Source organism: Cibotium barometz, chromosome 14 (genome assembly GCF_041138505.1).
Source record: "Cibotium barometz isolate CiBa-2024 chromosome 14, ASM4113850v1, whole genome shotgun sequence".
Classification (NCBI taxonomy): Eukaryota; Viridiplantae; Streptophyta; class Polypodiopsida; order Cyatheales; family Cibotiaceae; genus Cibotium; species Cibotium barometz.
Genome location: NC_141059.1, coordinates 21,428,837 through 21,445,983, shown reverse-complemented (window position 1 = coordinate 21,445,983; position 17,147 = coordinate 21,428,837). Strand labels below are relative to the sequence as shown.

Sequence of the window (17,147 nt, the reverse complement as noted above, 5' to 3'; positions counted from 1 at the left end):
CAACTTCATGGCGTATCCTAGACTATCCACATCTTTTCACAACCACCGCCGACTTGGGTGACGTGAACAAGCAATCATTAGGAAAGAAAGTATATTAACCACTCCATTGGTCAACATGGTTTCACCCACCCAACCTATCGTAAGACACTTCTCCATCTTACCCAATTGAACATGCACTTATCTTTTGTAAGACAACATTGGAACATATAAAGTAACCTTACCATGTGCTTAATGTCAAATAGGGAAAGTCTACGGACTCCATGTACATAGTTACTTAAGACTAGTAATAGAGACTGGAGCATTTTTAAGTTTGGTTGGCCCAGTGTGAAAGCTAGTCATTTGTATATATCATTTTTAACAATAGATAGATCTACAGACTCTGTGTACATAGTTGCTTAAGACTAGTAATACAAGCTAGACCATTTTTAAGCTTGTTTGGCCCAGTGTGAAAACCTATTCATTTTTATATAAGTCATTTTTAACCCTAGGCAACACATAATCATTCCCTTGCTATACTTCTGAGCTCCCCTTCCTCCCTCTTCTTGCTTGCTTATATGCTATTGGATTCATGCATGCTAGATGAATGCTTGTTTGTAGCTTTCCCTCTTCCATTGGCTTCATCTTTCCGTGCCTTTTTATGAGAGAGAACCATCGTGAAGGACTATCTCTTTTTGCTTCCATCTAGGCATAGAGAGCTCTCCTTTCACCCCACTGGAAAAGGAGCATTCTAGTGTGATAATGGATCGAGAACACGACGAACAAGCTAGCACACCTCCATTAGCAAAGGAGCATTCCATTGTGATAATAGAGTGAGGACACACGGACGAGCTAGCAAACCCCCATAGGAAAATTACAAATTGTGACTCTAAGACAAGACCCAACGACACATGCTCCAACAAGGCTAAGATAAGCTCTTAACGTGAACATATTTGGTACCGCTACTAGGGCATAGCTTCGTACATATATATACATATATCTCTATCTATATGTTCTCTTTTTATCTGAGGTGTCTCATCAAAAAATTATATTAAATAAAGAGAGTATTTAAAAATTATCTTGATAAATTTTAATTCAAATTTACAAAGACTTAGACACATAAAGCATCCTTTTGAAGCAACGAAGTAGAAAATCTTGTAAGACCATTATATATAGCAGTGTACATATATATGTATATATACATATACACATATTTATATATCTATATATTCTCATTTTATTTGAGGTGTTATACGTTTTCTCATCAAAAATTTATGTTGAATAAAGAGAATAAGTATTTGAAAATTATCTTGAGAAATTTGCGAATTTGCAAAGATAATCTCGGACACGTAATGTAAGGCATCCTTTTTATGCAAGCAAGTTAGAAAACTTTGTAAGACCGTTTATTTCTTTTAAAGGCTTTGTAAAAGGTTAAAACTTATCATAATTGTGTAAAGAAAAACTTTTAGCACTCCTCTATAATTAATGCATTTATATCTACAAAATAATTAATACAATTCAAGCATCAAGTGATAAAATATCCCCACGTGAAAGGTTAGAAGTTCAAATACTCTTTTTCCATCAATGCTAAAATTTGCAACCTTCAACAAGCATCGTCGCTCTACAAAATTTCACAGAAATCATCTTTGAAATTTGGTTTCTAAAGAAAGCCACCCAAAGTAGATTTTCCTGCATAATGGGTTTCACATGAAATGCCAAGCCTTTCAATTTAGGCCACAAAGGAGGTTAGAAGGATACGATAGAGATTAGCACCTAATTACTTAATTAATAAAGTATTTAAGCTAATATGAGCTGAGATAATGAGTTGAAGAAGCTCAAAGAGGAGAGAAAAGTTTTGATACCGTGTCAAAAATTAAACATCACACCTTCAAGCATGCATGGCTATAGCATGCTTAATACTAATTATTATGATTAAAGAACACTAATTCTATAATGGGAGACTTGAGAGCTACTTGTGCTCATTGCTTGAAAATGGCTCTTTTTATACACCTCTTACAAATGTGCACATGTGGAAAAATGTCCAAGTATGATGTGGCTGCATTCTCATGATCTTACTCCTCTACTCATATCTTGCCCTCAATAACACCACAAATTTCAACAATGAAGGCCGTGGTACGTTATAGACCTTCAATCTTGAAAATTTTGTAGTCAAAGGCAAGGTTGCAAAATTCAGACCTTGAATATGTTCATTATTCTATACAACTATCGAAGCAAAACTCCTCTACATTGGTTTGGTTTCAAAGCTTGTTACACATAAAGAAAAAAGGATTAAAATATGGATAGGTAAAATTGCCCATCTTTCCTCACCTTAAAAAAGAACCATGTGCACCCTATGCCTCTATTCATGTGTGAAATTAGAAAAGGAATATGTGTTGGCATAAGACTAATTTAATGGCTAAATTTTAGTTGAAGCAAAATTTATATGGTCACTATTGTTATTTCTAAATAAAATGGGCCCAGCTGCAATGCCCAACCTTGAGGAACCAGAAACCACCTAAATAATTGACTCCACGGTCAGAAACTCAACCATACTATACTAATAATTGATATACAAAAATCAAACTCATAAGAAATATATATGCTTCCACGAGTTGGCATAGACATGCATGGTAAGAAGCTCACACATTCAAGCACAGAAAAGCATAAAGAAACTGCCCTCCCTTATACAATTTCATACATAAGCCTGAAATCTAGCATTACAGAACAGCCATCTAATGCCCAATGTACAAACACCATGTTTTGGCTTTAGGACAAGGCTGCCTCCTTAATTTAAGCTTCGTTTTGCTACCTCATCTAAAATGGACAGCAGCCAAGAAGTGGCTCATTTTAAAATGATCTCTTCTTGCATACGTACAAGATGACCGAGGCTACTGTGATACTACAGGAATATGACACAAGGAAACAGCCACAAAATGGTTGTAACCAGCCTAGATTATGTAGTCTAGGATGGAAGAAGTATGGTCCATGCTCAGAGCAGGCAACTCTTCTTTAACAGGTGCAACAGAAGCCTTGCCACCATGACCTAATATCTGAGCGGGTACTCCCACTGCAGTTGTGTGAGGAGGAACATCAATGAGAACAAGGGAGCATGCACCAATTTTTGCACCATCTCCAACTTTGATCGGACCTAATAAAATGGCAGCTGCTCCAATCAAGACACCATCGCCGATCCTCGGATGACGGTTTCCGCAGCAGTTTCCAGTGCCTCCAAGGGTAACATGATGCAAGATGGATACGTTATCCCCTATTACTGCAGTCTCACCAATGACCACTCCTGTTGCATGGTCGAACAGCACACCTTTGCCAATCCGAGCACCTGCATCATCCATGTCTTTTATGATGTTAGCTAACAAACAACAGATGTAAAACTTATCTTTCTTGAAAAATGTGAGTGTTTGCCCATGGCTGGGACAGCAAATCATCAAAGTGCATCCCCTTCACCTGGATGAATGTCAACTTGGAATACTTCTGAGATTCGATTTTGAAGAGCCAGTGCTAGCGCAAAACGACCTTGACCCCACAGCCTATGTGCAACTCGATGTGCCTCACAGGCAAGAAACCCTTTGAAGTTAAGCATGCCATGTACATAGTTCAAACAGGCGGGATCTCTCTCCTTGAAAGCCTTGATGTCTGATCGCAATGCTTGCTGTGAGAAAAAATCCATGAAAGACCGCATGAATACCATGTACAAGCATAATTTTAATCTATATGCTCACATAGCACTATTGTTTACCTGAATTCCGGCATCCTCGGCAAATGTTTCCCAGAACAGGGTGAACAGCTGTGTGCTGAGGAGCGTTGGATTTGCTAGCTTATTTGCAAGATGAAAGGCTAAAGACCGCTCCAATGAGGGATGCGCAAGTATGGTTGCATAAAAGTAGCTTGCAAGGTAAGGTTCTTCTTCAGACTGCTCCAAGGCTTCTCGACGCAGCTGCTCCCACACATGATCAACATCTTTCACCTGCCAATCAGGCCAGTTCTGATCAAGCCCTCTTGTAGGCATTACTTCTCTCCTAAATTAATTTGGTTCAACTACGATGCGAAATGCAGCACCTTTGAAATGAGATACGAAAGACATTATGCCCCACTTGCTTGCCCAGTACCTACATGTGAGCCAGAAATATCTCCACTATACAAGTCAAATGAAAAGGAACCCATCCCATGGATTTGCAAACACAAGGTTCAAACAGGCCATCAAAACCATGGCTGCATGTTCTAAAACCCAAACAAAAAAGGCCATCGATTCAGACACACATGGTGAAAGAAAACACAAACTGTGGCATAACGCAACTCTCAGTTACACAATGGAAATCAAACTATCACGTGCATCCCGCACTTAGATGCCATGTAGACATATCTGTACAGAAGGTGCAGGACATGGGATGGAAAACTAGTCCCACGTCAGCCCAATCCGGGACGAGCAACCAGGGTTCCATCCCAGTTGTCCGAGGTCAGGTGTGCATTGTCCTGCACATGAAACAGTGCCAGTCCGCGCTGTGAGTCTCCCTTTGGAATGATGTCAATGACTCTGTGTATCTAGTATGATACCGGATGCCAGAACACTGTGTAGACAGTTAGGGCTTGCATTTAGGAAAAAGGGGCCAGTCCATAGGGCTACCCCAAGAACTCTTGTGGGCATGGGGAAAGTATAAGACAATCCCCATAAGGGCCAGGAAGGCCCTGGTTGTACCCACCAGCCATGGGTAGGCCATGGGATGGCTGTAGGACAGCCCTAGGGACATACCAGGGTAGCCGACCAGTTATCCAGCCATGAAATGGAGATGGGGCTGTTAGCAGTCATCTCCTGTCTGTATATTTACACCAGGGCCTCTGCTGTGGGTGTGCCCGCCCGATTTAGGTGTTTTCTCATTTTTCCCCACTCTCCATATTTTTACCAAGTGTGGGAGGCTGTCCTGAGTGGTCCAGGTGATAGCCGACTGGTTCTGCTGCTCCTTGTCTTTCTCTGTAGCTGGCCGACTCCACACGTGTGGTGGCCGACAGATTGGAGCTGGCCGACTGCCATTTATGCAAGTCGGGTGTTATTTTGCTGCTGTCGGCTGTCCTTGCTGCAGGCCGACTGGACCATAGGGGCCATATAAAATGGCCCCTTGCCCCACACATGTATTCAATCAATCACCGGGATTTTCTTGTGTATATATAGCAGAGTTACACGCCTCTCTCTCTCCTTCTCTATTGCTGTATTTTTCTGCAGTGCACTTGCTCGTGTTCTCAGATTTTGTCTTTATCTCCGCTGCATATTCTGACATGGTATCAGAGCTCTAGGCTCTTGATAAATCGTGGGAACTGTGTGAGCAAGAGGGGGGCTGTTTTGTTGCTGGTTGGACTGTTTTGGACTGTTCGGGAAGAGGAGAAGCAAGAGGAAGGCGGGCTGGTTTGCTGGACAGCCACTTGCAGGTTTAAGTTCTTTTTTCCCACCCACCCACCCTATTCAATTACATCCCCGCAATGGCAGATTTACTTCAGATGGCTGAGAAGCATGTGAAGATCCCGACACTCCTCACGTTCCCAGTGGACCGTCAGTTGGACGGGAACAACTACGGCATATGGAAGGTAATGATGGAATCTGTTCTGGAGTCTTACGACCTTGCTGATTTCATTGTTGTTGGGGTTCCACGGTTGGAGGTAGAGGAAGGGGAGTTACCCTCGATTCAGAAGGAACGCGAGGCATAGGCACAGTTATGGGATCATGTCAATGCCAGGGTCCGTTCTTTCATTTTCCTCAACTGCACACCGCAAGTAATCAATCATATCAAGCATATGGCGCTGGCCAAAGGTGTATGGCAGCATTTGGCTTCTCTCTATAACAGGGTATCGCCCATGAAGAGGATTTCCTTGGAAGTACAGATGCGGGTTATGAATCCTGCAAAGTCATCGACGATGCGGGACCACATTAACAAGTTGCAGGCTCTTCAGCAAGAAGTTCTTCAGGCTGGGCAGGAGATATCATCGGAGGATATGGCCATCACATTGCTGTTGCATTTGCCCTCTCAGTACTCAGCTTTCTACTCTTCGTTGATTACCAGTGGTAGGCTCAGCACCATCACATGGGAGGAGCTTGTGCCAATGGTCTTGGACCAAGAGGAAAGATTCACGAAACCTCCACAGGGCGGAGGTTCGGAGGCCTTAACCAACGGTCGAAAGGCCGGGATAACAACAACAAGGACAAAGGGAAGGCTTCATCGAGAAGTCTTCTGAGAAGAAGCTAGACGCAGACCGAGAGAAACTGAAGGCCGAGAGGACCTGCAATGATTGTGGCAAGAAAGGCCACTACTGGAGAAAATGTCCTAAACGGACTGGGAAGAGTGTTGATTCTTCAGCTTCAGCTGCAACGACTCCAGTCTTTGTGCACTTAGAGATGATGGACTCAGATGCTTCATCTTCTTCAAGCGAGGAGGCAATTGGCTTCACCGCAAAGGATACTCGGGAGTGGATTCTCGATAGTGGTGCTTCCAGGTACATGACTCCTTCCCGTGAGTGACGACTTCTTGGATCTGAAACGGCCATCAGGTCGCATTTTCATTCGCGACAATTCCACAATTCCACAATTCCAATACACAGTGAGGACCAGATGGAGATTATTCCCGACGGCAAGAGGGGTAAGCATTCCTCTCGTGTTCTTTATGTCCCAACACTTGGTTTTCATCTATTGTCAGTGCATGAGGTATGCAAGATTGGCTTCCGGGTGGAGTTTGAGGAGCATTCAGTTGCTCTACGGGACCGCGAGACTGGCCAGGTTGTTTGGGAAGGCGGCGTGGAGAATGGTATCTACAAACTCTCCGTACTCCTCATTGACAAGTTCTCAGGTTAGTGACTTGTGGCACTTTCGGTTTGGCCACTTAAATGTGGTTGCGCTGCGGCGAGCTTTCCGGGACCAAATCGTGGTTGGCTTGCCTAATGTTGGCAGCAAGCAAGGACGTTGCAGTTCTTGCATACGTGGTAAGCAGCACAGGGAATCCTTTCCGAAGCAGGCTTCTAGGCGGGCTTCGAAACCATTGGAGTTGGTTCACACTGACCTGTGTGGACCTATGCAAACACCATCTTTGGGAGGATCTCTATATTTTATGCTGCTTGTTGATGATTGTTCCAGATTCACATGGGTCTATTTCCTTTCTCAAAAGGACCAAGCCTTTGCTCGGTTCAAGGAGTGGCATGTGTTGGTGGAGAAAGAGTCTAGACTGCAGGTGAAGACTCTCCGGGCTGACAAAGGGGTGAATTCTCTTAAAATGCTTTCGTGAGATTTTGTGTAGATCATGGCATCAAGAGGGAACTAGCCAATACAGGTTTGCCTTCAGAGAATGGAGTGGTAGAACGCAAGAACAGGACTGTGGTGGAGATGGCGAGGACGATGCTGGAGCATTGTGATCTTCCTCGTCCACTTTGGGGAGAGGCTGTGGCTACGGCTATCCATATCCTCAACCGGTCTCCGATGACTTCAGTACCTAACATGACTCTCTTTGAGGCACACTTTGGCAGGAAACCTAATATCTCCCACTTCCGTGTGTTTGGGCGCGATGCCTATGTACACATTCCGAAGAAGCAGAGGGGGAAGCTCGACTCCAAGCCCCAAAAGCTTATATTTGTGGGATATAACTCTCTTTCCAAGGGATACAGATTGTTTGATCCAAAGAGGAATGAGATTGTTGTCAGCAGGGATGTGGTCTTTGATGAGCATGTTCCGGTTTCCACTGTTGATGAGCCGCCACTTCTTGGAGACCCAGAGGATTCTGATGATGATTCCCAATCTATTGTTCTAGATGGACAACCACAGTCAGTTTAGGAGGTTGAGCCCGTAGCTGGAGTTGAGCCCCCGCAGCAACAGGAGGCTCCGCGTTCTGTTCGAGAACCCAGGTGGTTAGTGGACACCCTTCGGGAGTTTGGTGTCACGGAGCTTCCCTCCGAATGGACCACAGAGGACGGACCTCAAAGATCGCACAGAGTCCGTGACAAAAGTCATTCAGCGGAGCTTTTACAGGTAAACTATGCTTTGATGTCTCGTATCATGCAGGACAAAGAGCCCACTTCCATCAAGGAAGCCCTTGCACAGGATAATTGGAGGAAAGCCATGCAGGTGGAACTGGATGCCATCGAGAAGAAGAACACTTAGGAGTTGGCACCAAGGCCGTCAAAATGGTCAATCATTGGTGTCAAATGGATCTTTAAGACCAAATATACGTCGGATGGGTCGGTGGACAAACACAAAGCCAGACTCATGGCTAAGGGTTATGCTCAGCGGCCAGGCATCGACTATGAGGATACCTTTACACAAACAGCGAGGATGACCACGATTCGGACCGTTCTTGCCCTTGCTTCTTCTCAGAGGTGGCATGTGTATCAGATGGATGTCAAATCTACGTTCCTTAATGGTGACCTGCAGGAGGAGGTGTATGTTGAGCAACCTCCAGGCTTTGTGGTTCTAGGATCAGAAGGGATGGTTTACAGGTTAAGGAAGGCCTTGTATGGTCTTAAACAAGCTCCCAGGGCTTGGAATCAGAAGATTGATTCCTTCTTTCTCCGGACTGGATTTCAGAGATCACTTGCAGATCCCAATCTGTATCTCTTTCGGGAACGCGGCATGGTTACGTTAATCATTCTTTATGTGGATGATCTCATTCTCACCGGTGGTCATGTGGAGCACATTGGAGTGACGAAGGCTGCCTTGTCAAAGGAGTTTGAGATGACCGACTTAGGCTTACTCCACTTCTTCTTGGGATTGGAGATCTGGAAGCCCCAGAGGGGGTTTTTTGTCTCTCAGCAGCGGTATGTTCATGAGCTGCTTGAGGCCTTTGGGATGGAGAACTGCAAGCCTATTACGTCACCGATGGACCCAAACACAAAGTTAACAGTGAATGATCCTTGTGAGCCAGTTGATGCCTCTCTGTATCGAAAGCTGGTTGGTTCATTGATCTGGTTGCTAAACACCAGATTGGACTACAGCTTTTCCCTGGGGCTGTTGAGTTCATTCATGCAGACGCCGTTGAAGTCTCATTGGGACGCAGGATTGCGGATCTTGCGGTATCTGTAGAGTACGAAGGATCTTGGACTCTTCTACACAAGAGGGAGATTGATGGATGGAGTTAGACTCCAAGGATGGAGTGACTCAGATTGGGGAGGAGATCCAGACACGAGGAGATCCACATCAGGCTACAGTTTTACCCTCGGCTCAGGAGCAGTTTCTTGGAGCAATAAGAGGCAGCCAACTATTGCCTTATCATCGACAGAGGCAGAGTACCGGGCTGCTTGTGGTGCTGCTTGTGAGGTTGTGTGGCTGCGGAGGTTGCTTGGCGAGATTGGGTTTCCATAGAAGGAGCCCACCGTCATCCAGAGCTATATAGCTATTGGTCGAAACCCGGTCTTCCATGCCCGGACCAAGCACATAGAGATACAATATCACTTTGTACGTGAGAAGATCTTGGCTGGTGACATCTTGCTACTTTATTGTAGGACGGAGGACAATGCGACGGACCTCTGCATGAAGTCTCTACCTTAGGCTATGCTCCGGCGGCACTCCAACTCACTGGGGTTGGTTCCACATCCAGGAGCTGAGAGGGGGTGTTAGCAATCATCTCCTGTCTGTATATTTACACTAGGGCCTCTGTTGTGGGTGTACCCGCCCGATTTAGGTGTTTTCTCATTTTTCCCCACTCGCCATATTTTTTCCTATTTTTACCAAGTGTGGGAGGCTGTCCTAAGTGGTCCAGGTGATAGCCGACTGGTTCTGCTACTCCTTATCTTTCTCTGTAGCTGGCCGACTCCACACGTGTGGTGGCCGACAGATTGGAGCTGGCCAACTGCCATTTATGCAAGTCGGGGGTTATTTTACTGCTGTCGGCTGTCCTTGTTGCAGGCCGACTGGACCATAGGGGCCATATAAAATGGCCCCTTGCCCCACACATGAATTCATTCACTCACCGGGATTTTCTTGTGTATATAGCAGAGTAACACGCCTCTCTCTCTCCTTCTCTATTGCTGTATTTTTCTGCAGTGCACTTGCTCTTGTGTTCTCAAATTTTGTCTTCATCTCCGCTACATATTCTCCCAGGGGCAAGTATGGGGCAGCCCACAGTGCCGCCTCTGGTTGGTCAGCTGCCTCTGGTTGGTCTAGCCGCCCACCTTCTATAAGCAGCCGACAACTCATGTGTTCCTTCCTGGTTCAGCCAACAGCACATCATCCATGCCCTCGCTCCAAGTCCAAGCTACTACCTCATCTGCACCCTGATGCTCCTAAATTCTGGTTCATACTCTTTATCGAGCTGCCTCTTCTGGACCAACACCTGAGAATGTCCATGGCATCTTTCATGCACATGACATCCCCCTCTGCTAAACTTGATGACGGGATTCCAAACTGTTCTTGGATGACTGTCATCACCCCAATCTTTTCCCGAAGTCCCTCTGACATCCATCCATCCCTGGCAACCCTTTTCTCTGAAAGCCCCGCCCGGTCTCCAAAACCACTCTGTCACAGAATAAGATCTATGCATCTGTTCCATCTAGTCCACAATCCATTCCTGCCTTGACTCTGAACACTGTCTTGGTCTTCATTCCTGAGAAATGAATCTGGCACTCTCACATCACCCCTTGGAGGGTAATCCTCCCTTGGGACCGTTGCCCGAGAACCTATCTGGCTCACAGGACTGCCATCAACTCTAGCTCTGTGGAACACCACCAACAAACCTCCTGGGAGCTCTTCCCGTTCTTGTGTTTCTTGCCTTGGGCTTCGTATCCGTGTACTTTCCTGTACCTTGGACCTGTACACCATCATATGGAACTGATTCAGTGTTTAGCTTTGCTGAGCCTGATGCTCTAATACCAATGTAACATGCGGAAGCTTTGGGAGTCTTCTTTCAGCCCTAAACACCTCTGAGAACATGCTAATGCAAAAACGCAGACAGAAGGGAGAGTAGAGAGAGAGAGAGAAATGCTGGAAATTCAGTATATTCTTATGGTACAAAAAGGTACTCTTCTACAGCCCTAGGCTGCCTCAAACAAAAGGTGATAAACACCCAAAATCTGGTCCTAAATCTGGACCCTAAGGATCCAATCCCTAAAGGACTCAATCAGTACAATGATGAGCTACCTTGCCTATTTATAAGCCTTTTCATTCCTGGCAGAATTGGCCGACCAGCAGTCGGCTAGAAGTCTTGGCTTTCAATCAATAAAACGCAGCGCCGCCTCTAGTTGGTCAGCCGCCTCTGTTTGGTCCAGCCGCCCACCTTCTGTAAGCAGCCAACAGCTCATGTGTTCCTTCCTGGTTCAGTAGACAGCGCATCATCCATGCCCTAGCTCCAAGTCCAAGCTACTACCTCATCTGCACCCTGATGCTCCTAAATTCTGGTTCATACTCTTTATCTGGCTGCCTCTTCTGGACCAGCACCTGAGAATGTCCATGGCATCTTTCATGCACATGACAATACTGTGGACTTGGCTTTCCGTTGGGACTTGTGCCTCTGTATACATGCCCGGAAATGCTTGGTGGATTGGTGTTCCATTGGGTCTGGTACCTCGTGTACTTGCCTGGAGCACGTCTATTTTGGTATAGTCTCATGAACGGGGATTGTCCATACCAATGCTGCATTGCATAGCATCTTTATGTACTTACTTGCAATTGAAATTGCATGCTGTTTTCATGCTTGCTTGTCCAATGTGTAGTTCCGGGTAAGGGGATGCCCGCCCGCAAACCGTGCGTATGAAACCGTCTGCTGACATGGTTATGTGGCATGTGACAGGTGGTAAGTATTGGTCATAAACCTAGCCTTAGGAGTTAGCACTAATTTATAAGTGAGTGTATACACACTTCATTAAGTTTTGGGCGACCAAAACTCACTTATAAATTATGACCAGCCCGGTGTTCACACACACTGATGTCCCGAGGTGGACATAACCCAATGTCCACCGCCCAGACCTTATCCCCTTTGTACAAAGGGAGTAACCAGCCATGTGTCCACTCTGGCTTGCTCCACAAAGCACCTGCCTTCCACCTACACTGGACAACTCACCACCTCACTCCTCTCTCTAGAGATTGGCGCCTCCTTCGTGAGGACTGTTGGGCTGCATTTTCTGCACTTTCTCCTTCCCAACTCCATTTCCAAGCTTGCTAAGGTGTTTCTCAAGCTTCCAAGAGTGTTTCCGGATGCTAATCACTCTCCAACACAATCCCAATGATTGAAATTTAGCAAAACAGCTCTCTTTATTGCTGTGATTTCTGGTCTTTTTGCTGAAAACCCTAATTTCAGCCCTCCTTTCTCAAGTTGAACCATAGGGGAAGCTTTCCCAAGGTTCCCTTCATCCTCTTGAAGACTTTTGTCGTGAAGAAATACGACAAATCGAAGATCTCTTCACTCCAAGGACTTCCATCGCGAAGACTTCCACTGTCATCGACTCTACTTGCAATTGGTAAGCTTTAATGCTTAAATATGGAAGCACGTAGCACGTGGGAGGAACCAGATTACAAGATCACATACCCTATGTAGTGTTCTCTTGTCCTACATGCTCTCTTGCAGATTGTTGCTACCATGTGTTGGTGGAACAAACGAGAGCAGATGGTAGGGAACATGGGCACTTGAGAGGGTAGTGTGGATTGCAAGTCTACTTCGACAACCACTTGTTTGAAATACTGTATTCATATGCATTGGTATGGAAATCTGGTCAGAAATGCCCATGATACTATGTACTTGATTCTCCCAAGATCAATATACTTTATTTGAGGGAGGGGTCGGCCGTTCCGGCTCATTGTGTGTCTCTTGTCAATTCAGCAATTTACTTCTTGTATTTGAGCAAGTGTCCATCAAATCTTAGTGTATTTAAGTGTATTGATTAGCATTGTGTTCAACCAAGTTACATTGGTATCAGAGCATACGGTTCGCATTTTACTCGTCGTTGATTACCAGCGGCAGGCTCAGCACCATCACGTGGGAGGAGCTTGTGCCCATGGTCCTAGACCAGGAGGAACGATTCACGAACCCTTCTCCGGGTGGAGGTTCGGAGGCCTTTACTGGCCAACGGTCGAAAGGCCGTAACTCGGGCAAAGGGAAGGCTTCATCGGAGGAGTCTTCTGAGCAGAAGTCCGACGCTGACCGCGAGAAACTGAAGGCAGAGAGGACCTGTAATGATTGTGGCGAGAAAGGCCACTACTGGAGGCAGTGTCCCAAGCGGAAGACCGAGAAGGGTGAAGACTCCTCAGCAGCAATCATGAAGACTCCGGCTTTTGTGCACGTGGAGGTTATGGACACCGATGCTTCATTTTCTTCAGGCAGGGAGGAGATTGGAGGACTCTCCGCAACGGATACTCGGGAGTGGATTCTCGATAGTGGTGCTTCCAGGCACATGACTTCTTCCCGTTCCGGTTTACAGGATCTCTGCAGGCTTTCTGGTCATATTCTTACTGGGGATACGTTCACTATCCCAGTTCACAGTGAGGGCAGGATGGAGATAGTTCCCGATGGCAGAGGGGGGAAGCATTCCTCCCAGGTGTTGTATGTTCCGACACTTGGTTTTCATTTGTTGTCAGTGCATCAGGTTTGCAAGACTGGCGTACGGGTGGAGTTTGATGAGCATTTTGTTGCTCTCCGGGACAAAGCAAACAACAGGCCAAGTGGTTTGGGAAGGTGGAGTGGAGAATGGAGTTTACAGGCTTTCAGCACTCTCTCTCCCAGGTCCTCAGGTTTGTGATGAGTGGCAGTCTAGTAATGGCCACTTAAGTGTGGATACGCTGCAGGTGCAGGCTTTCCGAGACCAGGTGGTGGATAGCTTGCCAGTAGATGGCAGCAGTTGGCAGGAACTTTCCAGTACTGATGTTGGTAGTTCTTGTGTTCGTCAGTCAGAGGAAGCTGAACACGTCACTTATGCTCTGATGTCTCGTAGTGTTCGGGACATAGAACTTCCAGTAGTTGAGGATGTTCTTTCCACGGGGACCTTTCGGAAAGCCAGGCAGGTGCCAGGTGCTTACTTGCAGAAGGAGGTGGTTTCTCCAGGCTTTGTGGTTCCGGATTCAGAGGGGGTGGTTGACAGGTTTCATCAGGTTTCCCGGACTTGTTTGTGCACCGTAACAGGTGTTGATCCTTGTGAGCAGTGTGATGTCTCTGTGACTCAGAAGCTGGATGGTTCATTGATCTGGTTGATGGACACCAAATTGGAGGGGAGCTTCCTGATGAGGCGGTTGAGCTCATGGTTGCAGATGTCTCTTTGGGAGGCAGGATTGCGTTTCCTGTGGTTTCTACGGCATGCGAAGGATCATGAACTCTTGTACACAGGAGGGGGATTGTTGGATGGAGTCCGACTCCACGGTTGGAGTGACTCGGTTTGGGGAGGAGATTCGGACACGAGGGGATCTACTTATGGCCCAGGAGCAGTTTTACGGAGCAGGAGGAGGTTACATTGCAGGTTTGGGCTTCCACTTGAGGAACCCATGCTCATCCAGAGGCACTTTGTTCGTGAACAGATCGTTGCTGATGACATCTTGCTAGAGTTCTGTTCAACGGAGGACAATACGGTGGACCTCTTCACGAAGTCGCTCTCCCAGGATTTGCTCAGGCGGCACCCCAGCTCCAAGTGGTTGGTTTCACAGCCAGGAGCTGAGAGGGGGTGTTAGAAGTCATCTCCTGTCTATTTTGATACACTAGGGCCTTTGTTGTGGGTGTGCCCGCCCTTATGAGGTGTTTTATCATTTTTCCACACTCCCCGTATTTTTCCCCTATTTTTTTCCATTTTTCTGAGGTTTGGGAGGGCTGTCAGGTGATGCCAGGAGCACCCCAGTGCTGGCCGACTCCATGTTGATCAGACGTGGGCTACTGGGCTGCTGGCCGACTGGATTTCATCAGTCGTGGGCACCTGTTTGCTGGCCGACTGCATTTATGCAGTTGTGGGACCTTTTCATCAGTCGTGGGCATTCTTTATGCTCGCCGACTGCCCTCAATGGGATGTATATATAGGACCCCAGCCTCCATACCTTATTTGTATCATATCTCGGGATCTTCTTGTGTATATAGAGCAGAGTTACACGCCTACATCTCTCTCTCTCTTGTGCTGTTTTTCTGCCTGCATTTTTGCTCTTGTGTTCCCAAATTTGGTCATCATCTCCGCTGCATATTCTGACAAACTCTTTAGAAGCCCGGGGGGATGTCACCAATTGGCCGACCATTTGGTCCATCTCCAGATTTGTGTCTCATTCACTTGAGGCCAGGCCAGTATCTCATGTGAAGGGGCCAGTATTTTAGCATAACATGGACGGGAGCCAGACTGGTGCCACCCGTGTGTTAGCAGGACGGTGTCGTATGGACGGGAGCCAGACTGGTGCCACCCCTGTATGACCTGGACTGTGTTCTATCCATGGGATTGTCACGCCATGGAAGAGCCAGTTTTTGTGCCGTCGACAGATGTTTTGTACTTGTTCCATGAACGGGAGATATGTCCATGATACTATTTGCATAGGCATTCATGTTTTGCATGTTTGAAACTGTTTTCGCAAGGCTTGTATTCTTGTGTTTGCTTGTTTGACGTGCCACTTACTGAGCGGGGATGCCTGCCCCAGTGAGTCGTGAAGTTTGCTCTGTCTTCTAACGAGTTTTGTTGCGTGTGAACAGGTGTTAAGTGTATTGCACTTGTTTGTTTAATAGCTTTCTTTCTAACCTTTATTTTTATAAGGTTGTAAGTTCACATTCATTTAAGAGTGGGCACCCACGTATGGGCCAAGGCGGGGAGGAAAACCCCTCTTAACCCTTTATGTGTGGGGGTGGGTGCATGGCCACCTACCCACACCCCACCTTGAAACTGGCCGCCCCCATGCAAGCTAGGGGAGCCGGCCAGCTGTGGTCGTGTGCTTCCTCTCAAACACCTACAAAGAGGCGACCATCCTATCATCCTTCACGGGACTTTGCAGGCGACCATCCTTCATGCTCCATAGGCGGTTGCGCGCTTTCCACAGCAGGCTGCACTCCTCTCCATAGGCGGCTGCTCCCTCTACCCTGCACGCGGCTGCGCCACCCCACAAGCGGCTACAGCCAGAGGAGATCATGAAGCAAGTGAATGACCTTCTTGAGAAGGGTTTGTTTCAGCCAAGCTCTTCCCCATATTGTTCACCCGTCCTCTTGGTTCAAAAGAAGGATGGATCCTTTCGTATGTGTGTGGATTATAGAGCTTTGAATAAGCTTACCATCAAGAATCGATTTCTGATTCCACGCATAGACAACATCCTCGGCATGCTTTAGCCGAATTGATCTCAAGAGTGGGTATCATCAAGTGTGTGTAGTGCCTGAGAATGTACACAAAACTGCTTTCAAGACAGCATTTGGGCTTTATGAGTATCTTGTTATGCCTTTTGGTCTTACAAATGCCCCGGCTACATTCAATAGAATGATGGATCGCATATTCCGTGGGTACATGAAATTTACACGTGTCTTTTTTTATGACATCCTAGTCTTCTCGAAGATCGAAGAAGAGCATAAAGAAGAACTCAGTAAGCATAAACTCTTCATAAATGCAAAGAGTGAGTTTTTCTTGTCAGAGATACATTATCTTGGACATTTTGTGTCCAAAGATGGAGTGCGGATGGATCCTGCAAAGATTGATGCAATTCGGAACTGGCTTGAATTGAGTTCGGTGCATGAGATCCGTAGTTTTCTTGGATTATGCTCTTACTACCGCAGGTTCATTCGGCACTTTGCATGGATTGCTTCTCTTTTGCATGATTTGACAAAGAAGAAGGCCGTGTTCAAATGGACTAATGTAGAGAGGGATGCATTCCTCAAATTGAAAGATGCAACTACTCATAGTCCAGTGTTGATCATTCCGGATTTGCAAAAGCCTTTTAGTGTGGAATGTGATGCATCTGGAAATTGCATAGGAGCTGTCCTTAATCAAGAGAGACATGCCGTGGCTTATGAGAGCCGTAGATTGCATGATGGAGAGCTATCTCTTGGCATTTATGAGAAAGAGCTCTTGGCTGTAATTCATGCACTTACTATATGGAAACATTACCTTCTTGGGGCTGATTTCACTGTGAAGACTGATCACCATAGTTTGAGATATTTTCTTACCCAAACTAAGTTGTCAGAGAAGCATATAAGGATGGCCAATTTCCTCTCTATGTTTCATTTTCAGATCTTGCACAACCCAGAAAAGAAGAATGTAGTGGCCGA

The 17,147-nt window shown here is 46.2% G+C and overlaps 1 protein-coding gene across 1 annotated transcript in view; it reads right to left on the bottom strand.

Annotated features, from left to right (window-relative positions):
• Window positions 1–2,540: 2,540 nt before the first annotated feature.
• The window catches only part of LOC147631788 (putative serine acetyltransferase 1), a 52,154-nt gene continuing 37,547 nt past the window's right edge, over window positions 2,541–17,147 (bottom strand). Inside the window, exons 2-4 of the mRNA XM_086808324.1 lie at window positions 3,731–3,958; window positions 3,439–3,643; window positions 2,541–3,313 (exon numbers count right to left, since the gene is read on the bottom strand). Coding sequence (XP_086664450.1) covers window positions 2,925–3,313; window positions 3,439–3,643; window positions 3,731–3,958 — 822 coding nt within the window. The 3' untranslated portion in view covers window positions 2,541–2,924. The remainder of the gene's footprint in view (window positions 3,314–3,438; window positions 3,644–3,730; window positions 3,959–17,147) is intronic.